The sequence below is a fragment of the Pan troglodytes genome, chromosome 21 (genome assembly GCF_028858775.2).
Source record: "Pan troglodytes isolate AG18354 chromosome 21, NHGRI_mPanTro3-v2.0_pri, whole genome shotgun sequence".
Classification (NCBI taxonomy): Eukaryota; Metazoa; Chordata; class Mammalia; order Primates; family Hominidae; genus Pan; species Pan troglodytes.
The window spans coordinates 25,726,933-25,747,368 of NC_072419.2; the positions used below are offsets into that span (position 1 = coordinate 25,726,933).

Below are 20,436 nucleotides of genomic sequence, written 5' to 3' on the forward strand. Positions count from 1 at the left end.
CTGCTTTCAATATTCTCTCTGTATTTCAACACTTTGATTTAAATGTGTCTAGATATGGATCTCTTTATATTACTTGAAGTTTACTGGGCTTCTTGGGTGCATAATGTTTTAATCAAAGTTGAGACGTTTTGGGGCTTTATTTCTTTAAATATTCTTCCCAGTTATTTCTCTGTTCTCCATTTGAGGCTCCTATGATACGTATGTTGCATCACAGGTATGAGGCTCTATTCATTTTTATTCATTCTCTTTTCTTTTTCTTTTTCAAACTACACAGTCTCAATTGATCTGTCTTCAAATTTGCTGATACTTTCTTCCGCCTGCTCAGATCTGCTGCTGAAAACCTCCAGTGAATTTCTTATTTCAGTTATTGCACTCATCAACTTCAGAATTTCTATTTTTCTTATTTTTAAAAGCAGTTTCTATCTCTTTATTGAAAGTTTCTATTTTGTAAGACATTTAAAGACATGGTTTCTTTAATTCTTCAAACATATTTAAAATAGTTGATTTAAAATCTTTATCTAGACTACACATTGGGTACAGTGTACACTGCTCAGGTGATGGGTAACCAAAATCTCAGAAAACACCACTTAAAAACTTATTCATGTAACCAAACACTACCTGTTCCCCAAAAACCTACTGAAATAAAAAAAAAAAAGTAAAGTATTTGTCTAGTGTGTCCAATATCTGGGCTTCCTCAGACACTGTATGTTAACTTCTGGTAGTTGTTGTTATGGGTCATACTTTCTTGTTTCTTTACATGTCTAAAAATTTCTTAATTGACAACTGAACATCTCCAGTAACATAACATGACAAGTCTGAAAATCATATTCTTCCTTTTCCTTAGGGTTTGCTGTTGTTGCTATTAATACAACCTGGGCCAGGCATGGTGGCTCATGCCTATAATCCCAGCACGTTGGGAGGCTGATGCAGGAGTATTGCTTGAGGCCAGGAGTTCAAGATCAGCCTAGCAAGATCCTGTCTCTACAAAGAATGAAAAAAGAAAATACAACCTGTAGAGGGGCCCTTCTGTTTTCCTCTCCCCATTCCTCATTGTTCATTGTTTGAGCACAGCTCTCTTTTCTAGTTGTCATTCAATGCTTCAGAAAAATGGCAAATAACTGTTTACATGACAGTTGAATACCTCAGTAATCATTGTTGCAGATAAGATTCATCAATGGATGTTAAAATTAGCGGGTGAAATTTTGAAGAGAAACAAAATTTGCATAGCTTCAAAGTACCTTTCCCAAAATATTAACTCCGCATGTTATCAAGGTTAGCACGAATAATAAGACATATTGACATCAGAAATCCCATGGTATGAGGCAATGAGAAGGACATGGCGTAATTCTATTACCATGATGCATAACCTCATCCAGATAATGAGAACATATTAGACAAAACTAAATTGAGGGGCATTTGTGAAATAAATCATTCGTACTCAAAAGTGTCAAAGTCATGAAAGTAAGGAAAGACTGGGGAAAAATTTATGAAACTTGAATAAGTTCTGTAGTTTATTTAGTACTATTGTTGCTATGTTAATTTGTAGCTCTCGTTATTTTACCATCCGTACACAAAGTGATAACATTAGGATGAGATCCATGAAGGGCCTCTTGGGATTCTCTGTACTACTTTTATGACTTCTGTAAGGCCAAAATTAGCTCAAAATAAAAAGTTAAACAAAAATGGTTGTACCCAAAGCGGGAGGACCACTTGAGGTCGGGAGTTCTAGACCAGCCTGGCCAACATAGTGAAACTGCATCTCTACTAAAAATACAAAAATTAGCCAGACGTGGTGGCACATGCCCTTAGTCTCAGCTACTTGGCAGACTGAGGCAGGGGAATGGCTTGAATCTGGGAGGCGGAGGTTGCAGTGAGCCAAGATTGTGCCACTTCACTCCAACCTGGGCAACAGAGCAAGGCTCTGTCTCAAAAAAAAAAAAAGTTATATCCATTTTTTAGCATCTCAAAGGAATAATTTTTATTCATTTAATAATTTTTGTCATCCTACTCAAAAACTTGATATTTTTGGACATGGTATTTTAATGAGAACATGACTAATGCCAACTATGGGTAGGAACACTTTGAAAAAACAAAAATGATTTCACCAAGATATTCTCAAATTCTCATGATACTTATTCATCAGAGTTTAAGTTATACCCTGTTTTGTGTTTAAAATGCATTATGCACTGGTGTTGTTGAACTAACATAGTTTACAATGATGTGGGATTTAACGTCGAAATTTTTCTTTTCAATATTATATGGAATAGGGTGTGTTGCTATTCTCAGCTAAATGTTTGATGCTGTAGCTGGAATTCTTATTCCTTGGAGACTTTAGAAGCTATTGCTTGTAGACTACTTTAAATGCTTAAATGTTGGGAATTTGGTTCTTGTGGTTTTCCATATTTAAGAGGTGTTTAAAAGCAAATGAAACGTGGAAAGTTGAAAAAATGAAAAGGTATGTGTAATCGTGAGTGCTGTAACATATAGTTAGCTATGAATACGGGTAGTTATGAATTCCTAGTCATCTCATCTATGAGGAAATATCAACCAAATCTATGCTTTTCAATCTGTGGATTTTGTTAAAATGCAAGTTCTAATGCAGTGGTCCCAGGAGTCTACCTTTCTAACTAACTCCCAGGTCATGCCACCAACTCCTAGTGCCTGCTGGTCCAGGGACAACATTTGGAGTACCAAGAACTTAAATGATTGGAAAGAAAATGCTATGCATGAGTCCTGTCTATTTCTGGCATAAACTTTCAAAGAAAGGGAGTTAATTTTTAAAAAGTGAAATATTTAAGTACCTAAAGGAACTCTTTGAGAAACTCTTGCCAGTGAAACAAACTCGGGAGACAGGAAGAGCTGCATGCGACACACCAGTCATCTTAATGTCACATGTCACCTGACTGGAAATGTGGAAAGAAATGAGGCTGTGAAGTCAAAGATTAAGCTGAACCAGTCAAGGGCAGGTAGGAAACACCTCTCAGGCACACAGAAATCCCCCAGCAGGAGAATTACCGCTGCCACCAGGGGGCGCACCGCCACAGCGATCCTAGGAAGAGCATCTGGACCCAATCATTCTGCAGTTCCGGGGCTGGAAACCTGGGCGATGAACTGAGATGAGGAGATGGACACAGCACTGTGTAACGTGAGACCATCCCATTAGCCTCAGGTCTCTCTGAAGATGACGACTTGGTGATGGGTCATGTGTTTACCACTCAAGTTTTTGCACTGGACAGCTGAGCTGGGCTTGAAGTGGATTCCGCAGTCAGATTTGAGGCCTTGGGCAAGAGGGGTTTGCTGTGATTATCCCCATCAGAATAACACAGGGCTGTCTAAAGTACAAAGAGCCAACTGACTTTGGCATCTCTCTCATCTGAATGTTTTGTATTTTCAAAATGCTTCATTGCCGCAAAGCACCCTTCTGTGGAAAGGTTGGCATCATCTTTTACCATTGAGGAAACTGAGGCACAGGGGAGGAAAGGACTATACTTTAGATCTGTGGCCAAATCAGAATCAGAATTCCAGCTTCTTGCTCCAGCCGTAGCAGGCCACCTGGCTGGGCTGCCCTTCCCCTGTCATCTCAGGGCTCCTCCGAATGAGCCTCGGGCACAGAGCTGCCAGCCATGGCAGGGAGGAGCAGCTCCTTGGAAGCCAGGCCTGGAGGCCCAGCCTAGCCTCGTGCTCAACCCTGCCAAAGTCAAACCATTTCAATTCCTTTCATTTAAGTCAACTTGCCTTAACTGCTTACACATGAGCAGATTCTTTTAATTTTTCTTTATTTTTTTAATTAAAAAAACTGGACATACTGATGGAAGAAAAATAATTTTAAAGCTATGGAAGAGTATAAAATAAAGAGTGAAAGTCCCTCTACATTCTCTGATCCCCAACCCAAATCCTGTAATCCCACATCCCAAAGTAATCAGAGATAGAGAGAGAGAGAGAGATGATTTTTGCTTAACTTTACAAAAATGGGATTGTACAATTCATAGTGTAGCTTCTTTTTTTTTTTCCACTTAAGATGTACTGCATATCATGGTCTACCAGGATGAAGTTTTGAAATTTAAAAATGCTAAAACATTTTTTAGATCTATTGTCTTGATTTAAAATATGGGATACCTAAGCCTAATATTTGTATATTAACAAAAATAAGCCCTCAGGGCTCTCCCCAGGCTCCTCTGCCACACTCAGCACCTTGTCTGCCCAAGTTTATAAGGGCAAAATTAAATTAGTGGCATGTATGTGTTTTCTTTCTGAATGATCCTGACAGAATGAACAAATTCCTCAAATTGTGAATACTTAATGTTTGTCCTCTGTGGACTAAAAATTTTAATCTCTTTTTTATGTGGTTCTGAATTATTTCTTACAGGAGTCTTTAAGAAACATAGTACTCAAGTGAAAAATGAAATACATATAGACATAGCTACGGGTTGTGTTTTCATACTCTGTCTTTATTTCTTCCAAACACTCCAAACAAGTCAATTAAAAATATCGACAGATAGGTGCTGGGCGGTATATTTTTGCTTTTTAGACTTGCCCTCCAGGATTTACCAAAAAATACATGCCAAGCTGTCCCTTTCTCTGAAACAGCAGGTCTCAAATCTTAATATGAAAGGATACCTGGGAACTTGTAAATAGGGCAGATTGTTGGGCTTCCTGAGTCCCACATCCTCAGGATAGGTTGGGAATGCACATTACTAACAAGCTCACATGTACTTTTTCTGCCCAGCAGAAAGGAATTTGATTGACAGGATCCTCCATGAGTTTGTCATGGCCTGGGTGTGAATCTTTCCTGATGGAACCTATTCTACTTTCCTCTCATTTAGAAGAAAAAGGAAATGGGTTGTACTGACTTTTGCCATTAAAAGCTGCCTCAAAGTCTAATGCACATTGCAGGAATTTTTCTGTGCTTGTCTTTGACAGCTTGGCTCCCTGAAGTTTCCCAGTGGACCTGTTGTCCTGCAGTTTCCCTTGGGCTCCTCCTTATGTACTGTAGCTGGTTTGAGAAGCAGCTGATGACTGTTTCAATTTCAACTGAAGTTCCTTACAAAACTAGCCAATCTGGGAGGTCATTTGTCTCTGATCCAGATGTAGTGGTTTGATTATTCTTGGCTTATACTAAAGTTGGAAGGGAACTGAAGCATCAGGTAAAAACCACCTACACCTTCACAGTGTGAAAAAGAACAAATCACAGCTATGCACGCCACAATGGACAGACATCACAAAAACGAAGATGGGCAAAAGCAGCCTCCCTTTATCTGAGGTTCAAGGACAGGCAACAATGATCTAGGGTTCAGGGTTGGGAAGAGGCACTATCTCTGGGGAATTATTGCCTGGGGAGGGCCTGGCACAGGGAGACTTTCAGGGAGAGCAGGAAATGTTCCATGTCTTGGTCTGGAATCTGTGAGGATGTATACATATATACAGAGTCATTGAGTTAATGCTTAAGCTGTGTGCATTTTGCCTCATGTATGTTATACTTCAACACATTTTCTTTTTTTTTTTTTTTCTTCTGAGACAGAGTCTCGCTCTGCCACCCAGGCTGGAGTGCAGTGTCGTGATCTCAGCTCACTGCAACCTCCACCTTCCGGGTTCAAGAGATTCTCCTGCCTTAGCCTCCTGAGTAGCTTGGGATTACAGGCATGCGCCACCCTGCCTGGCTAATTTTTGTATTTTTAGTAGAGACGGAGTTTCACCATGTTGGCCAGGTTGGCCTCGAACTTCTGACCTCAGATGATCCACCCGCTTCAGCCTCCTAAAGTGTTGGGATTACAGGTGTGAGCCACCGTGCCCAGCCAACAAATTTTTTTTTAAGGCAATTGTGAATCTGACCATGGTCAACTAGGAAAAAAAAAATCTATAGTCATATTCATGTGGTGAGTTAAAAACCAAACAAATGCACACAGTTGGGCAAAAAGAAAATTCAAAATTAAAAACTCTTATAAAATAAGCAGTCTATTTGAACTCCAGTCATAAACTGATCACCGAAAATAATGTGAGCCCACCTTGCAGACACAATGCTCTCAAAAGAGTAATTTTTTTTTTGTCCTTCAAAATACAGCCGGCTCAGAAAGTGTCTGAAGAAGCAGTTTTCCTGGCTTTTTGATAAAGACGGTGGACAAGAATGCGCGTGAGAAGAAATAGTTGTTAGGTCTTCCTTAGTAAGGATGGGGTTTTGTCCAAGTCTATGTGACTGTGCAGGTGCAGGGGTTTTGTCTGGAGGTGATCAGTGCTATCAGTCTAATGTCTTCCTGGGCTACATTTGAGTGAGGCAATGACAGGAAGCCTGGCCCTTCAAGTCCCTAGGCAAGAAGGGGATGCTGCGTACAAGGCCTGTTCTAGGCATACTCCATGAATTTCTCCCTTTTATCCCCCATCTACTAACATTTGGTCTCACTGTGCTTAAAGGTTTTCCATGAACACCCAGGGGTCTTTCCCCTCTGAGCTTGGGCCAGGTCTCCTTGTGTTATGAAACAGCCATGGTGAGAAAGCTGATGTCTCTTTACCAAGAAAGTGCCTTTTCTGGTTTTCTCTTCCTCTCTCCTCCTCTCTTCTAAATCAATGGCTTGCCTGCCACACCTGGGAATGTTTGGTGTTGTGGAGACATAACCTTGCTTTGTCCTGGAAACTACTCCATGAGGTCTGTGAGCTGTGGGCAGCAGGAGGCTGGAGAGCTGGAAATATCACAGGAGGGCACCGAGCTGCACTTAGTTTGGCCACAGACGAGGTCCCATTCACTGGCTGGTGGATGATCTGGCCTGGGCTGAGAGTTAGTGAATATAGTCACGGGAGGCTTTCTATTCTTCGTCCTAAAGGTAGAACTGTGAGAAAGACTAACCACCTTTATTCACCACATCAGGTCCAAAGTCTCTGCAGGGACCTGAAAACAGAATGTTTATGGGAGGTCAAAACAGGGGGAGTAGACAGTGACCCCAGAACCCAGCCCAAGGTGGGGAGGTGCTCTGTAAAGACACCTGTCTTATTCCTGAAAGGGTGAAGACCCCCACACATCTAGGAGTGATGTCTCTCTCTCCAGGAAAGAAATACTCTCAGACTGAAGTATCAGAGCACATTCTTCATTTCAACTCTTGCTCCTTTCACAGTTCAGTTTCTGGAGGGAGCTTCCAAAGACTGAAAGGGACAGGTAGGAAAAAAAATGACTGTTTTCTTTGGAGAGGAGCTCCTGAGGCCTGTCTCACCTGGCCATCACCTGGCAGGCTGAGGAACCTATCAGGTCTCAGTTGCTGTCAGCCTAGGGACCAGGATCCCCACCTTTCTTCCCTAGGTGGTGCCTGGCCGCCCAAGGAATCACTCTCTGTGCTTTACTTTAACAGTGGCCTTCACTCCAAAATCTGTCAAAATGAATAGAAACCCAAGAATCATTTCTGTGTGCCACAGGAGTGCTCTCCCCCCACACCCCACCACACACACACACATACACTCCTGGTGCTGAGATAATTTCCAAGAAATTACCAGTTCCTGGTTATACTCCTTCCTCCTGGCTCCCTTCCTAACTCCCCCTCCATCACCAGATTACACAATTCCTTGAGCCTATGGTATTTTCCCCTGGAGCTAGTGTTCATTTCCTAACTCAATTAATTCCAGATTCCCTCTCTCACCTTTTATTTTCCCTCGTTTTCACTAGAAAACACTATTTGAGTGACTTTCCTGGTTAGTTGAATTCTTCTCAGCTCCTAAACTTTCTTTTCTGTGTCTGCAAAAGCTTGATGGAGATAACACAACTAGAGAATTCTCCCCACACACTCCAGCACGGATCAACTCGTATTTTTACACCCTCCTTAGTATCTGCAGCCAAAGCAAAGGGAAAACCACTCAGGCATTGTGGGGGAGGTACTCTGAGTGTCTGGAAGATGCCAGGCTGAGAACAGCAGTAATAAATGATATACCCACGAAGGAAAAGTCTCTGGTCTCCCTGGGTGAGATGGCCTTTCCCTGGAAAGGAGGCCACCTATGACCACTTCCTTTGCCCTTTGCTGTGACCTTGCTGTCCCCAGGTGCTGTCAGGGATTGTCTGGGAGGAGGTCGGGGGGGTAGGTCAGTCACAGGTGGGGACACATTTGAACAGACCTAGACTGGGGAGCCTTACACAGAGGTTCTCTGCTTCCTTCCCACCTCCTTAGGGTATGAAGCTAGATTCCCTGATCTGAATGGATTCCATGGAGACAGTCACCTAGACAGACACCTGGTTTCAGGTGATCCCTTTCTGGACAAGGTCTTTTGTTTTCAGCGCCCCCCTCCCCCCAACAATGGCATCTCCTCCTCAGCCCAGCCAGCAGCCCCAGGCTAGCATCTGGGAAGAGTCCAGGGAAGCCCAACGAGGGAGAGTGGGCTGTGTCTGGGATGGCCAGGGATCCCCTCCAAATGGGCACCTGCGGCAGGTCGTGAGTCCAGCCATCTCTAGGGCAGCCCACACCTTCAGCAAGGAGGGGCAGGAGACCTAGAATGGGGGAAATGGGAGGACTAAGATTCTAACGTTGGAGGTAGGGCAGGCTGGTGTTACCTGCACAAGGCCAGAAGCCTCTTCAGGCCGCCTCTCCAGGGACCGTGCCAGCTGTCCCCACTTCGATCAGCCACAGTATTGGGCTTGGTCCAGCACGAACAGAAAGCGAAGTGTGAGCCCAAGCCAGAGGGGGGAGCCCGGACACCCTTACGGAACCAACAGCCTCTGGGGAGGCCTGTTCCAGATCCCGAGTCGGGCGCACAGGGGGATCCCCGCAAGGGGGCAGAGGGAAACCCGGGAGGCCCGCGAGAAGAGGCGAGGCCAGAGGCTGGGCGCGGGCAGCCAAGCGCACTCGCGGCGCCCCGACTCCAGGTAGCAAGTAGAGAGGAGGCTGAAGAGCCCCTCGGTTTTTCCGAAAGTTTCCAGCGAATCCTTCTTGGTGAAGATCGGCCTCTGGGAGGCAGCGTGTGTGCTTCCCGAGAGGGGGCCCCCTGCGCCGTCCCTCTTCCCCTGGCACAGAAGGGTTGAAGGACTGCACACAGGGATCCCTCCTCAGCCCAGTCTCCTCCCAGCGCGCCCCCTCCCCGCCATGCCGGCCAGCGCCGGGCTGTGTCCCAGGCACTGCCCCCCGCCAACCCTGGCCCGACCAGCCTCGCCGCTGCAGGCTGCCGGGAGCTGCGCTAGCTCATGCTCCCAGCCCGCTCGGTGCTCCCTGTTCGCTCCGGCCCGGCCCCGGCCCCCATCGCGCCGACCATGGAATAGGCGGGCGGCCCCGCGAGGCGCTCCTGCAGCCGGCGAGGCCAGAGCCAGTCCGGGGTGGCTTCGCCAACCGGCGGAGTTGGCCAGCGGCGGGCCCTCCTACCGTCGGTCCTTCCCCGCTCCTCCTCCTCTGCCCCCGCCGCCCCCGCCTCCCGGCCGGCCCCGCCGCCCCCGCCGCGCCGCCGCCCCAGGCCGAGCGCGGGCGCGGAGCGTGGGAGCCATGGCGCGCGAGGAGGAGCGGGACCCCGAGCGCCGGGAGGCGGCGGCGCGGGCGAGCGGCGAGGAGGAGGAGGAGGAGGAGGAGGAGGAGGGAGGGGAGGAGGGACTGGGCGATAGCGACGAGGAGGGCGACGACGAGGAGACGGGCAGCGGCGAGGAGGAGGAAGAGGAGGCGGAGGCGGCGGCCGGGTGGGAGCGCAGCGAGGACGCGCGGCTGCTGCGCGCAGGGCTGCCTCCTGCCGCTGTCCCCGCCGCGGCCGCCCGCGACAGGAGCGGCCGCCGCCCGCCAAGGCCGCCGCCCGGCCGCCCGAGGATGCGGCCGTCCGGCGACGAGGACCGCGCGCGTCGCCGCCGCCGCCGCCGCCGCCGGAGGGACCTTCTGCTGAGCCAGCTCTGCTTCCTGGCCTCGGTGGCGCTGCTGCTCTGGTCGCTGTCGAGCCTGCGAGAGCAGAAGGGTGAGTGCACGCTGCCTGCCCCGAGTGGGCGCTGCGGCTCCGGCGGCTCGGGGCTCCCGGGGCTGGGCGCGGGGCTGCTTCGGGCGGCCCGGCCGGAGCCCCGGGATAAGCGGGCTGGGTTGGCGGGGGGAGTGGGATGCCAGGCACGAGGACTCCCCCTGCCCCACGCAGAGGCATGGAGGTGGGGACCCTGAGCGCCAGCAGCCAGCAGGCTTAGGCGTCTGGCCGCCCTGGGAACATTTACCTGTGCCCGCCTGTGCGCTGCTTACTCGCGAGCTGGAGGTACTGCTGGTGGCGGTGGTGGGGAGTCTTACTCTCCATCAGCCCCCAAGGCCAGGGATAAAGTTGTGGTGGTAGACCCGGCACCTGTGCAGGTGACCACCTGTATACTCCTTGGCATGCTGAAGGATTCAAGGGGACTGCTTAACACACAGTTGTCCGTGTGTTCTCCATCCAGAGAGCAGGCGGGATGGCCCGAGTAGAGAGCTCTTCAACCCCCTTTCAGAACAGGTGCCGGGAACTTCAGGGAGAGAAAAAGTGTTGGCCCTCCAGCTACGGGCTAGTAGGGGACTTGTTCTCCTAAAATGACCACTCACTGGGAAGACAGGGACTTCTTCCTCAGAGGTCCCTTTTGCAGAGCTGCTGCTGTGGAAGAAATGGTTTGCAGTGGACCACGCATCACACTGTCGGCTCCTCTACCGGCGCTCTGCGCAAAGTCTGCCCTTTAACCCACAACTTTTGTCTTGTCTTTGTCCTCGGCCTTTCTTGAGCTGAAATAGATCTTGTGTGCTCAGAACAGTTGTCTGCTGAAACAGTTTCGATCCTGGGATTCAGCTGTCTATAAAATGAAGGAAAGACATGGGAGAATAACTGTTGTAAAATGGTTTTATATCCCGGCCGTGGACGTGGCACGATTCGTGGGAAAACAGCCATGTAAAGGGTTGTGAGAAAGAAACAAAACAAAACAAACAAACAAAAAAACAGTTACAAGTATGTGCTGTGGTGTTAAGGTCGACGTAGCTCTAATGCAAGATGTCATGAGGTGCAGAATAGACATTTTGATAGTCACCGTAAAATATTTTCAAAGGTGCCATGAATTTAAAAAGGGATCTCCCCCAGCTTGGCTGGTCTCCTGCTTGGTGGGGAAGTGAAACAGGCGTCAGTCTTCATTCAGGTCTTAGCAGACCGCTTGACAGACTTCATCATTTATGGTAATAGCAGAGAGTCCGTCTTGGTCTTCAGTGAAGCTGTTGAAGACTCCACGGCTCTCTCCATTGCTCTTCTGGATCTCAGATCCCGTAGCCTTGGGTTCTGACATCAGGAAGGGGGCCGTGCCGGTGTGAGGGAAGCAGAATCTCTCCCAGGGCAGATTCACATCTGCCAGACTTCTGTCTACTGACAGTCTCACTAAGGGGGTTTTCCCGAATCCCGTTTTTATTTTCCTTTTTTATTTTTCTCCAGTGAAAAACCAGTTTATAGTTCATGCCACCTTTGGAAAGGGCTATTCCTAGTGGATTACACGCTGGCCATTTTTTTCTGGTATGTTGGGGCTCTATGAGACGTAGAGTTCCCACCACTTTCAAGAATATAAAAGACATTTTTTTCTGGGTGAAGGATGTGACTCATATAGTTAAGTCAATCAATGACAGGGGGCTGCCTGGGCCCTGAAAAGCTGGGATTTGGGGGGAGAGGAGGCCAGACACTCTGTAAACTTGAAACCTGGGGACTGGAATGTCATTTTGAAATGGTTTCCCTGGTAGTGACATTTCTATTCAGGTGCCACTGACTCAGATTTAGTTCCATAGCACGGCCTTTTCCGCATCCCTCCCTCTGTCCTACCTTTCTCCTTCCTACCTTTCATATTCTTTTTTCCTCTCACTTCCTTTTCCTCCCTTCTCATCTCTGTTGGTCTTAGGACCCCTCCACACCCCAGTAACTGAAGATCTAACAGGCAAAAGCCAAGTGTTAAGGAGGATGCCAGCCAGCCTCCCTGTCTTGCCCCCGAATGACATATGAGTTGAAATGGTCTCCAATCACTTTTTTTTTCCGTTAGGTATTGATGATTTCGGTATGCGATGCACAGTAGTATTTTGCAGCAAGACACAGGTTTTTCTAGATAATTTTTAACATATTAATTAATGTGTGTGAATCTGCAAATGATAATTTTACAAGGGGAATTGTCGTTTGGCACACGTAAGCATTTGAATGGTGACTTTTACCCTGGAAACTTGGAGCACACACTACCTAGTGGTCCTTTGGTACAGATACTGAAGTTTGGAATGGAGCATTGTTTCGAAGACCTTGTGGTGTAGAGAGGCTGAGTGATTAGCTTAAAGTCACACAGCGTTCGAAGAGTAGAGGAAAAAACCAACCTGAGGTAACCTGGTTTTTTGTTCCCAACTCTGTCCTCGTATTCAAACCACCATTTGGGTGTAGCTTTGTAATATTTATATAATCCCATAGGGGGTACCTTCATAATGATCAAAGGTAATATTTTCATTTAGTCACCTTGAAAGCCATGCAATGATTGTTAAATGTAACTCCTCAGAAGCTCGTTTTCTAACACATATTGACCTTTCCTTCCCTCCTTCCTTCTGTTGGCCCTTCCTCCCTCTCTCCTTCCTTCATTCTTTCTTCCTTCCTGCTCCCTTCCTTTCTCTCTTCTTTCCTCTTAAAATGACAGTTCTTTTACCAAAGCAAAATAGAGATGTGTGATAATTATATATTATATTATATAATGTTTCATAACATTTCTAATCATATGGAATCCGAGATCCCTTTCTAGACATCTAATGAAACTCAGATTTGGCTATGTACTGAAAAGTTTTGGTTATATACTGAAAACATTTTCCGCATATTCAGTATTTGGTTATATGCAGTAAGAATCTACATTGATTCTTTTCTGCTGAGGTGTAACATGAGGTCTGCTTAATTTAGGTCAGGAAGAATTAGTGCTGGAATCAAGAAATTCTAACAACAAAAGCAATAATAATAACTGGAATTTTGGTGGGCTCTTATGTGCCAGGCAATGCGCTATGCCCACCTTATAGGTATTGCTTTATTTAATCTGCAGACACTCTTTTCGGAGGCATGAGCCTTCAGTGGTGGAAAGCAGTGAGCTCTAGTTGCCCTATTTAGTTGTTATGGATGAAGATCTCATTTTTGATCTCTGTTTTCAAAGCCAATTAAAATAAGGTGTTAGATTTGCTGAGGGGGATTTTCTTTCCTTTTTGCAATGAGAATAGATTACTTTTGTATATTTTGAGTGGTTTAAAAGTGTTATATTTTTCTTTGACGTAAACTACCCAGCCATTTTTTTCCAGAAGTAGTGTGGATAAAGCCCAGGGATTCTAACTGAGGAGTAATTCTAGACTTTCTTTCTAGAAGGTTCTCGGGGAGGTCAATAGTAATTAAGAAAAAATATACACCAGCCTAGGCAACATAGTGAGACCCCATCTCTTAAAAAAATTTTTTTAATTAGCTGGGTGTGGTGGTGCATTCCTGTAATCCCAGCTACTCGGAGTCTCAGGCAGCAGGATTGTTTGAGCCCAGAAGATTGAGGTTGCAGTGAGCCATCATTGTACCACTGTACCGCAGCCTGGGCAACAGAGTGAGACCCTGTCTCAAAAACAGAAAAAAAGGAAAAAAAGAAAAAAATTACACACACATGCATGTACATATACACACACATATGTACATATACATATGTGCATGAATGTATGTATGTATTTATGTATATACTTTGAGCTACTTTCTGTACTAGTTGCTATTGCTGCATAACAAGTCACCCCAGAAGTTAGTGGTGTAAAACAGCCATTTGATTTTTTTTTGCTTATGGATACTTTGGGTCAGGAATTTGGATGGGGGTAATGGGGCTGGCTTGTCTCTGCTCCACTACATCTGGTACCTCAGCTGGAAAGATTGCAAAGCTGGGTGGCTTGACAGCTGCATCTGGAGTCATCTGAAGCAACACCTCTCCCATGCCTGGGGTCGATGTGGCTGTTCACTGGACCCTCAGAGCTGGGCTGCCAACCAGAACACCCACACGTGGCCTCTCCATGCGATCTCCTTATGTGGCTCACTTTGAACTCCCTGAGAGCATGACATCTGGGTCGCAAGGGCGGATATCCCAAAAGGACAAGGTGAAAGCGTATGGCATGTTTATATCCTAGCCTCATAAGTCACAGTCACAGAATGTCATTTTCGCTATTTTCTGTTAGTCAAAGCAGCGTTAGATGTCAGCCCACGTTGAAGGAGAAGGGCATAGATACCAGCAGTCATTCAGTGGAGGAGTATAGGGTCACATTATAAGAGCCTCTGCTGTGGGAGATACTGCTGTGTCTGCCTTTTTAAAAACCCAAGGATCTGAAGGGATCGTAACTTGGTAGTGAATGTAGACATTTCCCAAGGTGGCTAAGGTGAATGCCACATATATGCATACATACAAACATATATAGACAAACGTACACACAGACGTATGTATGTATGCATATATTATCTTTGAAATATCTTCCATTCATGAAAATATTGCTGCTTATTTTAGCTGGTGTGGGGTCTAGAAGTGGTATTTGAAAAGGAGGTTGCAGTGGGTATTTGAACTGCAAATTTAAATTGCAGAGCTGAGAGCCCGTCTTTGCCTTTGTGGCTGCCGATTCCTCCTATGGCGATGACCACAGCTGTTTAATCCTTCTTATGGCTCAGTGTGAGGACTGCTGGAATCTCCAGCTTTGTTTCCCTCTTCTATTTCCATGCATCCCCACTCTGGTTTTTCCTCTGCTCCTCAAAAGGTCTACGATTCTTCCGATCTCGGATTCCTGGCGCTTGCTGGTCCCACTGTCTGGACTGCTTTGTCCACCATGGCTAGTGAATTCCTCACTACCTGGCTCGAGATCTTCCTGAATAGACTGGGTCCCTCCATTTCTTTCTCTGAATACACCATATGTTCCCTTCATAGCATTTATCACAGTTGGTAATTATGTGCTTATTTGGTCATGATTTGGGTGATATCTCCTCTTCCCCAGATTCTAGGGTCCAGGAGGTCAGGGACCCTATGAACTTTCCGTACCTCTGTACCCCAGTCACTGGCCCCATAGTAGGAGCTCAGAAGATATATAAATATCTTAAATATAGAGGCAAGTATAAAAGGTATTTGGTAAATAAAGATGCTCTTTTGATCGCTGAACTACAGTGCCTGTGATAAAAGTAGTCATCCTGTGTTAGGAGCCCATCAGCTGACATGGATTTTATTGTCATGATTTATTAGGTTGGCGCAAAACTAACTGCAGGTTTTGCCATTGATAATAGAATTCTGCTCTCAGTCCAGCAGATTCGATATCGTTACCCATTTCTCATGGGATAGCACTGAGCTGAAGAAAGGTGGAGTGCAGTGCCTAGTGTCTGTTAAGTGGCGGGATTTGAACCCAAGTCCACCTACATCAGGGCTGCATGCTGCTGCATTTTCCAGCCTCTGTGGAGGAGGACATGAATAGAAGACGGGGAATCACCCTGCCTTTTTCAGTTAACTGAGGAGTAAGGAGTAACAGAAGGTTGGTTTCATAGAAGCAGTATTTTAGAAACACATTGCTTTTCAACCTTTTCTATTTTTTGCATAAACATATATAGATATGTCTCTTTCCTCTTGGCTTTTCTTAGCTTCTCATCAACCCAGATTTTTCTCAAAGATTTCCTCCACTTGCAAGCCTCAAATCCTTGTGGGAAGCTTTTTTTTTTTTTTCTTCACCCTGGAGGGTTGGCGAAGCTAAAAGAATTGCAAAACTAGATATTTGCTGAAAATTCCAAGGCCTGGTGGAAGATGGCTGATAGGACAAAATTTTGGCAATTTTCTTTTTCTGTATGGAGGTTTCTTTTCCTTGAGTGAAAGAACTTTTTGGAGGAATAATAGTACACAGACTTTCATAATGGGGAAACTGAGGTATGGGGTGGTTAGAAAATGTTCCCAAAGTTGCAAAGCAAATGGGTTATGCTGCCAGGAAGGTAATTTGGATTTTTTTTTTTCTGGTCCATTTTTGCCTTCTTTTTCTATAGAGCTTGTTTGGCAATTATTTATATTTATTGTTTGCAATGGTTTCACAAATGGGATTATGCTGTAGCATTTGAGAATGTGAAGTATTAAGGACCCAAATGGAAGAAGGTTTTGTATGAACCAAGTGGTGATGGGCTTCAGGTTTCCTAGGATTCCCCCTGCTGTTCTCTTCCTGTTCCACTTCCAACCTGGAGAGGCAATGCTCCTTGCTGTTGCTAGTCCCGGACGGCCCACACTATCCCTTATTGGTTTCCCAGCCCTACTCTTACCCTTGTAGGCTGTTCCTTCATGAAACTCTCTCAGTGGGATCCCTTGAGGGAGTTCCTGCCCGGACCCCAGTTGTGTAAGACACGGGGACCTTCACCCATTTGTTCATTCAACAAATGGCAGGCTCTTTGCTAGTTGCTAGGGTGGCAGCGTTGTCTTCGAGGGACACCGTGATGTTCATCCTCGTGGTGCTGAAGCTTGAGTGAGAAGAGAGGTGCTGAACAAGTAATTTTCATGAATTATGAGAGATCGGGATGAGAAATACAGCATGGCATGGAGGAGGCTGTGGTGGTCAGGAAAAGCTGGAACCTGAATAATAAAGGGAATAAGATTGAGGAAGAATGGAGGATACAAAGGCAAATGTAGAAAAATAGGCAAAAGATGCAGACAGGCAATTTACAAGAAAACAATTGCAGATGGCCAACAGACACAAATAAACTTAATCTCAGTTTTAACATGAAAATCAAATTAAAAATAATGAAATACCATTTCTCAATATCAGGTTGGTAGATTAAAGTAAATTAAAACATGGGCTCACATCAAGGGTTTGTACAGATGCTGGAGACACAGCTGCTCTGGTTCACTTCAGAGGAGGATGTCAGATGGCACTCCAGACACTGCGGGGGACCATCATCAGGGGACCTGGTTATAGGAATAGACCCCAAATGAAGCCTTGGCCATTTAATGCAATTGACATGTAGAAAGGGAGGTGGGTGGATTAGAATGGCTATATGTAGATATTTGAGAGTTGGGTAGAAACTCATCTTAGCTGGACCCATCCATGGACCATGGAGCATGTTGGTCATGACTTTTTCATGTTTAGTTGCTTAGGTGGGAGCTCCAGGGAACAAGGAAAGACCTGTGTCATTCCTGGAACTGTCTGAACCAATAAACATCACTTATTTAAATCATGAAATCTAGTAATCGTTTTTGGCTTGTCAATAGTGATTTATTTTTAGGAGAGAGTGAACAAATAAAGTCAGCTCGTCTGTGACCTAATTTAGGGACTTTCACATTTGCAACTTTTACATTTGGAATATTTGCAACAAATATTTCTCTTCCTTTCTCCCTTTGCATTTCTGCATTGTTTGATCTCAGCAAAAGTCATTTTCACTTTAGTCAGCCAGTCTGCCATGGAATTGAACCCACAGAGGACAGAGAAAGGAGCAGGTTTCTTGATTAGGACCTTGACAATAGAACAAAAGGGGTGGGAGAAGGGATTGGTGACCGCGGGAAGTCGATAATGCCATGTTTAAGACAGAACATGAAACATTTATTTTTGAAGATTTGGACTTTTAGAGCATCTCAGTGGAATATAGAGCTGACAGTTGAAAGTCAAGATGATAAGCATTTGTGGCTGCAGATAAAGATGTTGGAATGGTATGCATGAGGGTAAACATTACATCTATGGTTAGCTCCGTGCTTCTCAGTCTTGTCTGCACATTGTAATCACTTTGGGAACTTTAATAATTACTCATGTCTGAGTCCCACCTCCCAGAAATTCTATTGTCATGCTCCCAGTTGTGGCCTGGGCATTGGGATTTTATAAAAAAGTAATACAGTTGGTGCCAGTGTATCTCAGCAGCCAGAGCTAAGAACCAAAGGGTTAAAGGTTATTCTTTACCTTATCACAAGCACATTTTGCTGTTTGTCATTGAGGTACGAAATACACTGTACTTAAATTTCCTGTCCTGAATGTGAATATATGTGTTTTTCTGCTTCATTTTCTAAGCCTTCACCACTAATTTAAACTTAAACTTCTCTCCAGTTGCCTGGATTTCCTTTTCTTTTTAGAGACAGGATCTTGCTCTGTTGCCTAGGCTGGAGTGTAGTAGCATGAACATAGCTCACTGCAGCCTCAAACTCCTAGGCTCAAGCAATCCTCCTGCCTCAGCCTCCTGAGTTGCTGGGATTACAGGTGCGAGCCCTCACACCTGGCTCTTCCATCTCCTCTCAATATGTGCAGGGACACTAAGTATTCCAGCACATCTTCTTTGGAGGAAGTCTTTACCAGATTCCTCTGGCCTGCTCTGATCTAGACAGGTCACTTGTAAAGTCTGCTGCCAGCTGTCATCTTGCCATTGCCCTTCAGCTTCATCCTGCATATTTCTTTTAACTTTCCCTTGGGATGAAAGCCCTGCTCCCTGGAACCCAGGTATGCGTCTTTCTTAGCTTATTCCTGAAATTTCAGTGTACATTTTTTGAGGGTCACACCCTCCAGGTGTCTCCTACAATAGGGAGTGTGGAAAGTAAAGATTCAAGACTGTATGTGCTTTAAAATATATTCCTTCTACCTCTACACTTAGAAGATAGTTAGACTGGGTCAAGAATTTAGGTTGAAACTCATTTGCCTTGGAATTCTGAAGGCATTGCTTGAATGTCTTCTAGCTTCCATTGTTGCCTCTGAGAAATCTGCTGCTGTCTTGGTTAATCATTTTGGAAGCCTTTATCCACCCCACTCCCCACCCCAAGAGCATGTCTATTCTTTGCTTTGCTCCTAATGGTCTATTTTTTCCTAATCTTCAGTCATGTCACAATTATATGACTGGCGTGGGTCTATTTTCATTCATTTTCTTGGATCTTTCACCAGGTTCTCTTAAACTGGAAGCTTGTCTTCTTTAGGTCTGGAAACTTCCCTTTTATAATATTCTCCATCCTAAGTACTCCCTTTTCTCTTTCTGGATTGTCTATTATTTGGGTGTTTGACTTCCTGGATTGACCTTCTAATTTTCTTATCTCTTCTCTCCAATTTCTCTCATCCTTTTGCTCTAATTTCTATAGATTTTTTTTAACCATGTCTTCCAACTCTTATACTGAGTGTTTAATTTCTGCTGTCATATTTTTAATTTCCAAGAGCTCTTCTTCCTGTGGAAGCTATTTTTAGTAGCATCCTGTTCCGCTTCAGTGGTACAATATCATCTCCCATATCCCTAAGTAGATTCGTAGTAGTATTGAGGTTTTCTTTTCCCCATATGGACTCTTTTTTCAAGTTGCTGTTGTTCCTTTGTTTTGTCTTGTTTTTCATATTATATATGCTTTCTTCAGATGTCAGGGGATCTTTGGCAACTACTTATATTTAGGTGGTGCTGTGGAAAAGATGACTGGAAATTGTGCAAAGGAGGGTCTTGTTGATTGTATCTCTGTAAGGCTATCTAACTGGGCTATTTTATTGGGCAATGCTTCATATCTCAAGTTTTAGATCTCTGTCAGGGGGTGGTCAGTTTTCCCAGAGAAAGATCACTCAGCATCCTGTCTTGAGGGAAAAGACCTAGTTACTTCTGAGAATCCGATAGGAGAGGAATCTGGGAATGGGGAAGGTTTTTTCAACAGAAACAGTCCCCTAGACTCAAGATATATTCAGCCCTCACAACTGTGAGTAAGGAAGCACTAAATAATTTATTTAGATATATAGCAGGACCATCCCAAATTATTTAATCCTTCCTTCCTTCCTTCCTTCCCTCCCTCCCTCCTTCTTCCTTCCCTCCTCCCCTTCCCCTCCCTCCCTCCCTTCCTTCCTTCCTTCCTTCCTTCCCTTTTAACTACTGTACACATGAATCTGGTAAGAGCTACTGCCTCCTGGTAGAACTAATGGTCAGAAGTAAAGAGAAGGCTTAATCTTCCCCATACCCCTTTTTTTAATTGAAAAAATTTTTTAGAGAATTTCAGATTCACACACAGTCATAAGAAGTAATACAGAGGGCCAGGCACAGTGGCTCATGCCTGTAATCCCAGCACTTTGGGAGGCCGAGGTGGGCGGATCATCTGAGGTCAGGAGTTCGAGATCAGCCTGTCCAACCTGATGAAACCCTGTCTCTACTAAAAATACAAAATTAACTGGGTGAAGTGGCGCATGCCTGTAATCCCAGCTACTCAGGAGGCTGAAGCAGGAGAATCATTTGAACCCAGGATGTGGAGGTTGCAGTGAGCTGAGATTGCACCATTGCACTCCAGCCTGGGCAACAAGAGCCAAGCTCTGTCTCGGGGTGGTGGTGGTGGGGGAGAAGTAATACAGAGACATCTCTTACACATTTTCCCATTTCCTTTACATTTTGCAAAACTATAGTATAATATCATAACCAGGGTAATAACATTGATACAATCCACGAAATTTATTCAGATTTTTCCAGTGTTATTTGTATGGTAGTCCCTCAGTATCCATGGAGGATATGTTTCAAGACCTCCCAGTGAATGCCCGAAACCATGGATAGTACTGAATGCTACATACACTGTGTTTT

General features: G+C 45.1%; 2 protein-coding genes across 4 annotated transcripts in view; one reads left to right on the top strand and one right to left on the bottom strand.

Moving 5' to 3' along the window:
* SLC24A3 (solute carrier family 24 member 3) overlaps positions 1-20,436 on the top strand; it is a 677,295-nt gene that overhangs the window by 157,512 nt on the left and 499,347 nt on the right. Inside the window, exon 1 of one of the 3 annotated variants that reach the window (XM_016937520.4) lies at positions 9,487-9,891. The exons of 1 other annotated variant lie outside the window; for it this stretch is intronic. In XM_016937520.4, the coding sequence (XP_016793009.1) occupies positions 9,750-9,891 (142 nt within the window). In that variant the 5' untranslated portion in view covers positions 9,487-9,749. Of the gene's footprint in view, positions 1-9,486; positions 9,892-20,436 lie in introns of those variants that run through there. One more of the 3 variants, XM_063802526.1, reaches the window with a different exon arrangement.
* LOC134809212 (collagen, type I, alpha 1a) lies at positions 6,732-9,439 on the bottom strand. Its single transcript, XM_063803324.1, has 3 exons — positions 9,321-9,439; positions 8,519-9,133; positions 6,732-6,877 (listed from the first exon to the last, which is right to left on the bottom strand). Exons 1-3 carry the CDS (start codon positions 9,437-9,439, stop codon positions 6,853-6,855), a joined length of 759 nt encoding a protein of 252 aa, XP_063659394.1. The 3' UTR covers positions 6,732-6,852.

Bases quoted from the DNA above. Each gene is read 5' to 3' on its own strand.
- LOC134809212 (XM_063803324.1), bottom strand. From the start codon at position 9,439: ATGGCTCCCACGCTCCGCGCCCGCGCTCGGCCTGGGGCGGCGGCGCGG. The intron at 9,134-9,320 runs GTAGGAGGGCCC...GAGCTAGCGCAG, and splicing joins GGAGCGGGGAAGGACCGACG to CTCCCGGCAGCCTGCAGCGG. The intron at 6,878-8,518 runs GTAACACCAGCC...TTCTGTTTTCAG, and splicing joins AGGCTTCTGGCCTTGTGCAG to GTCCCTGCAGAGACTTTGGA.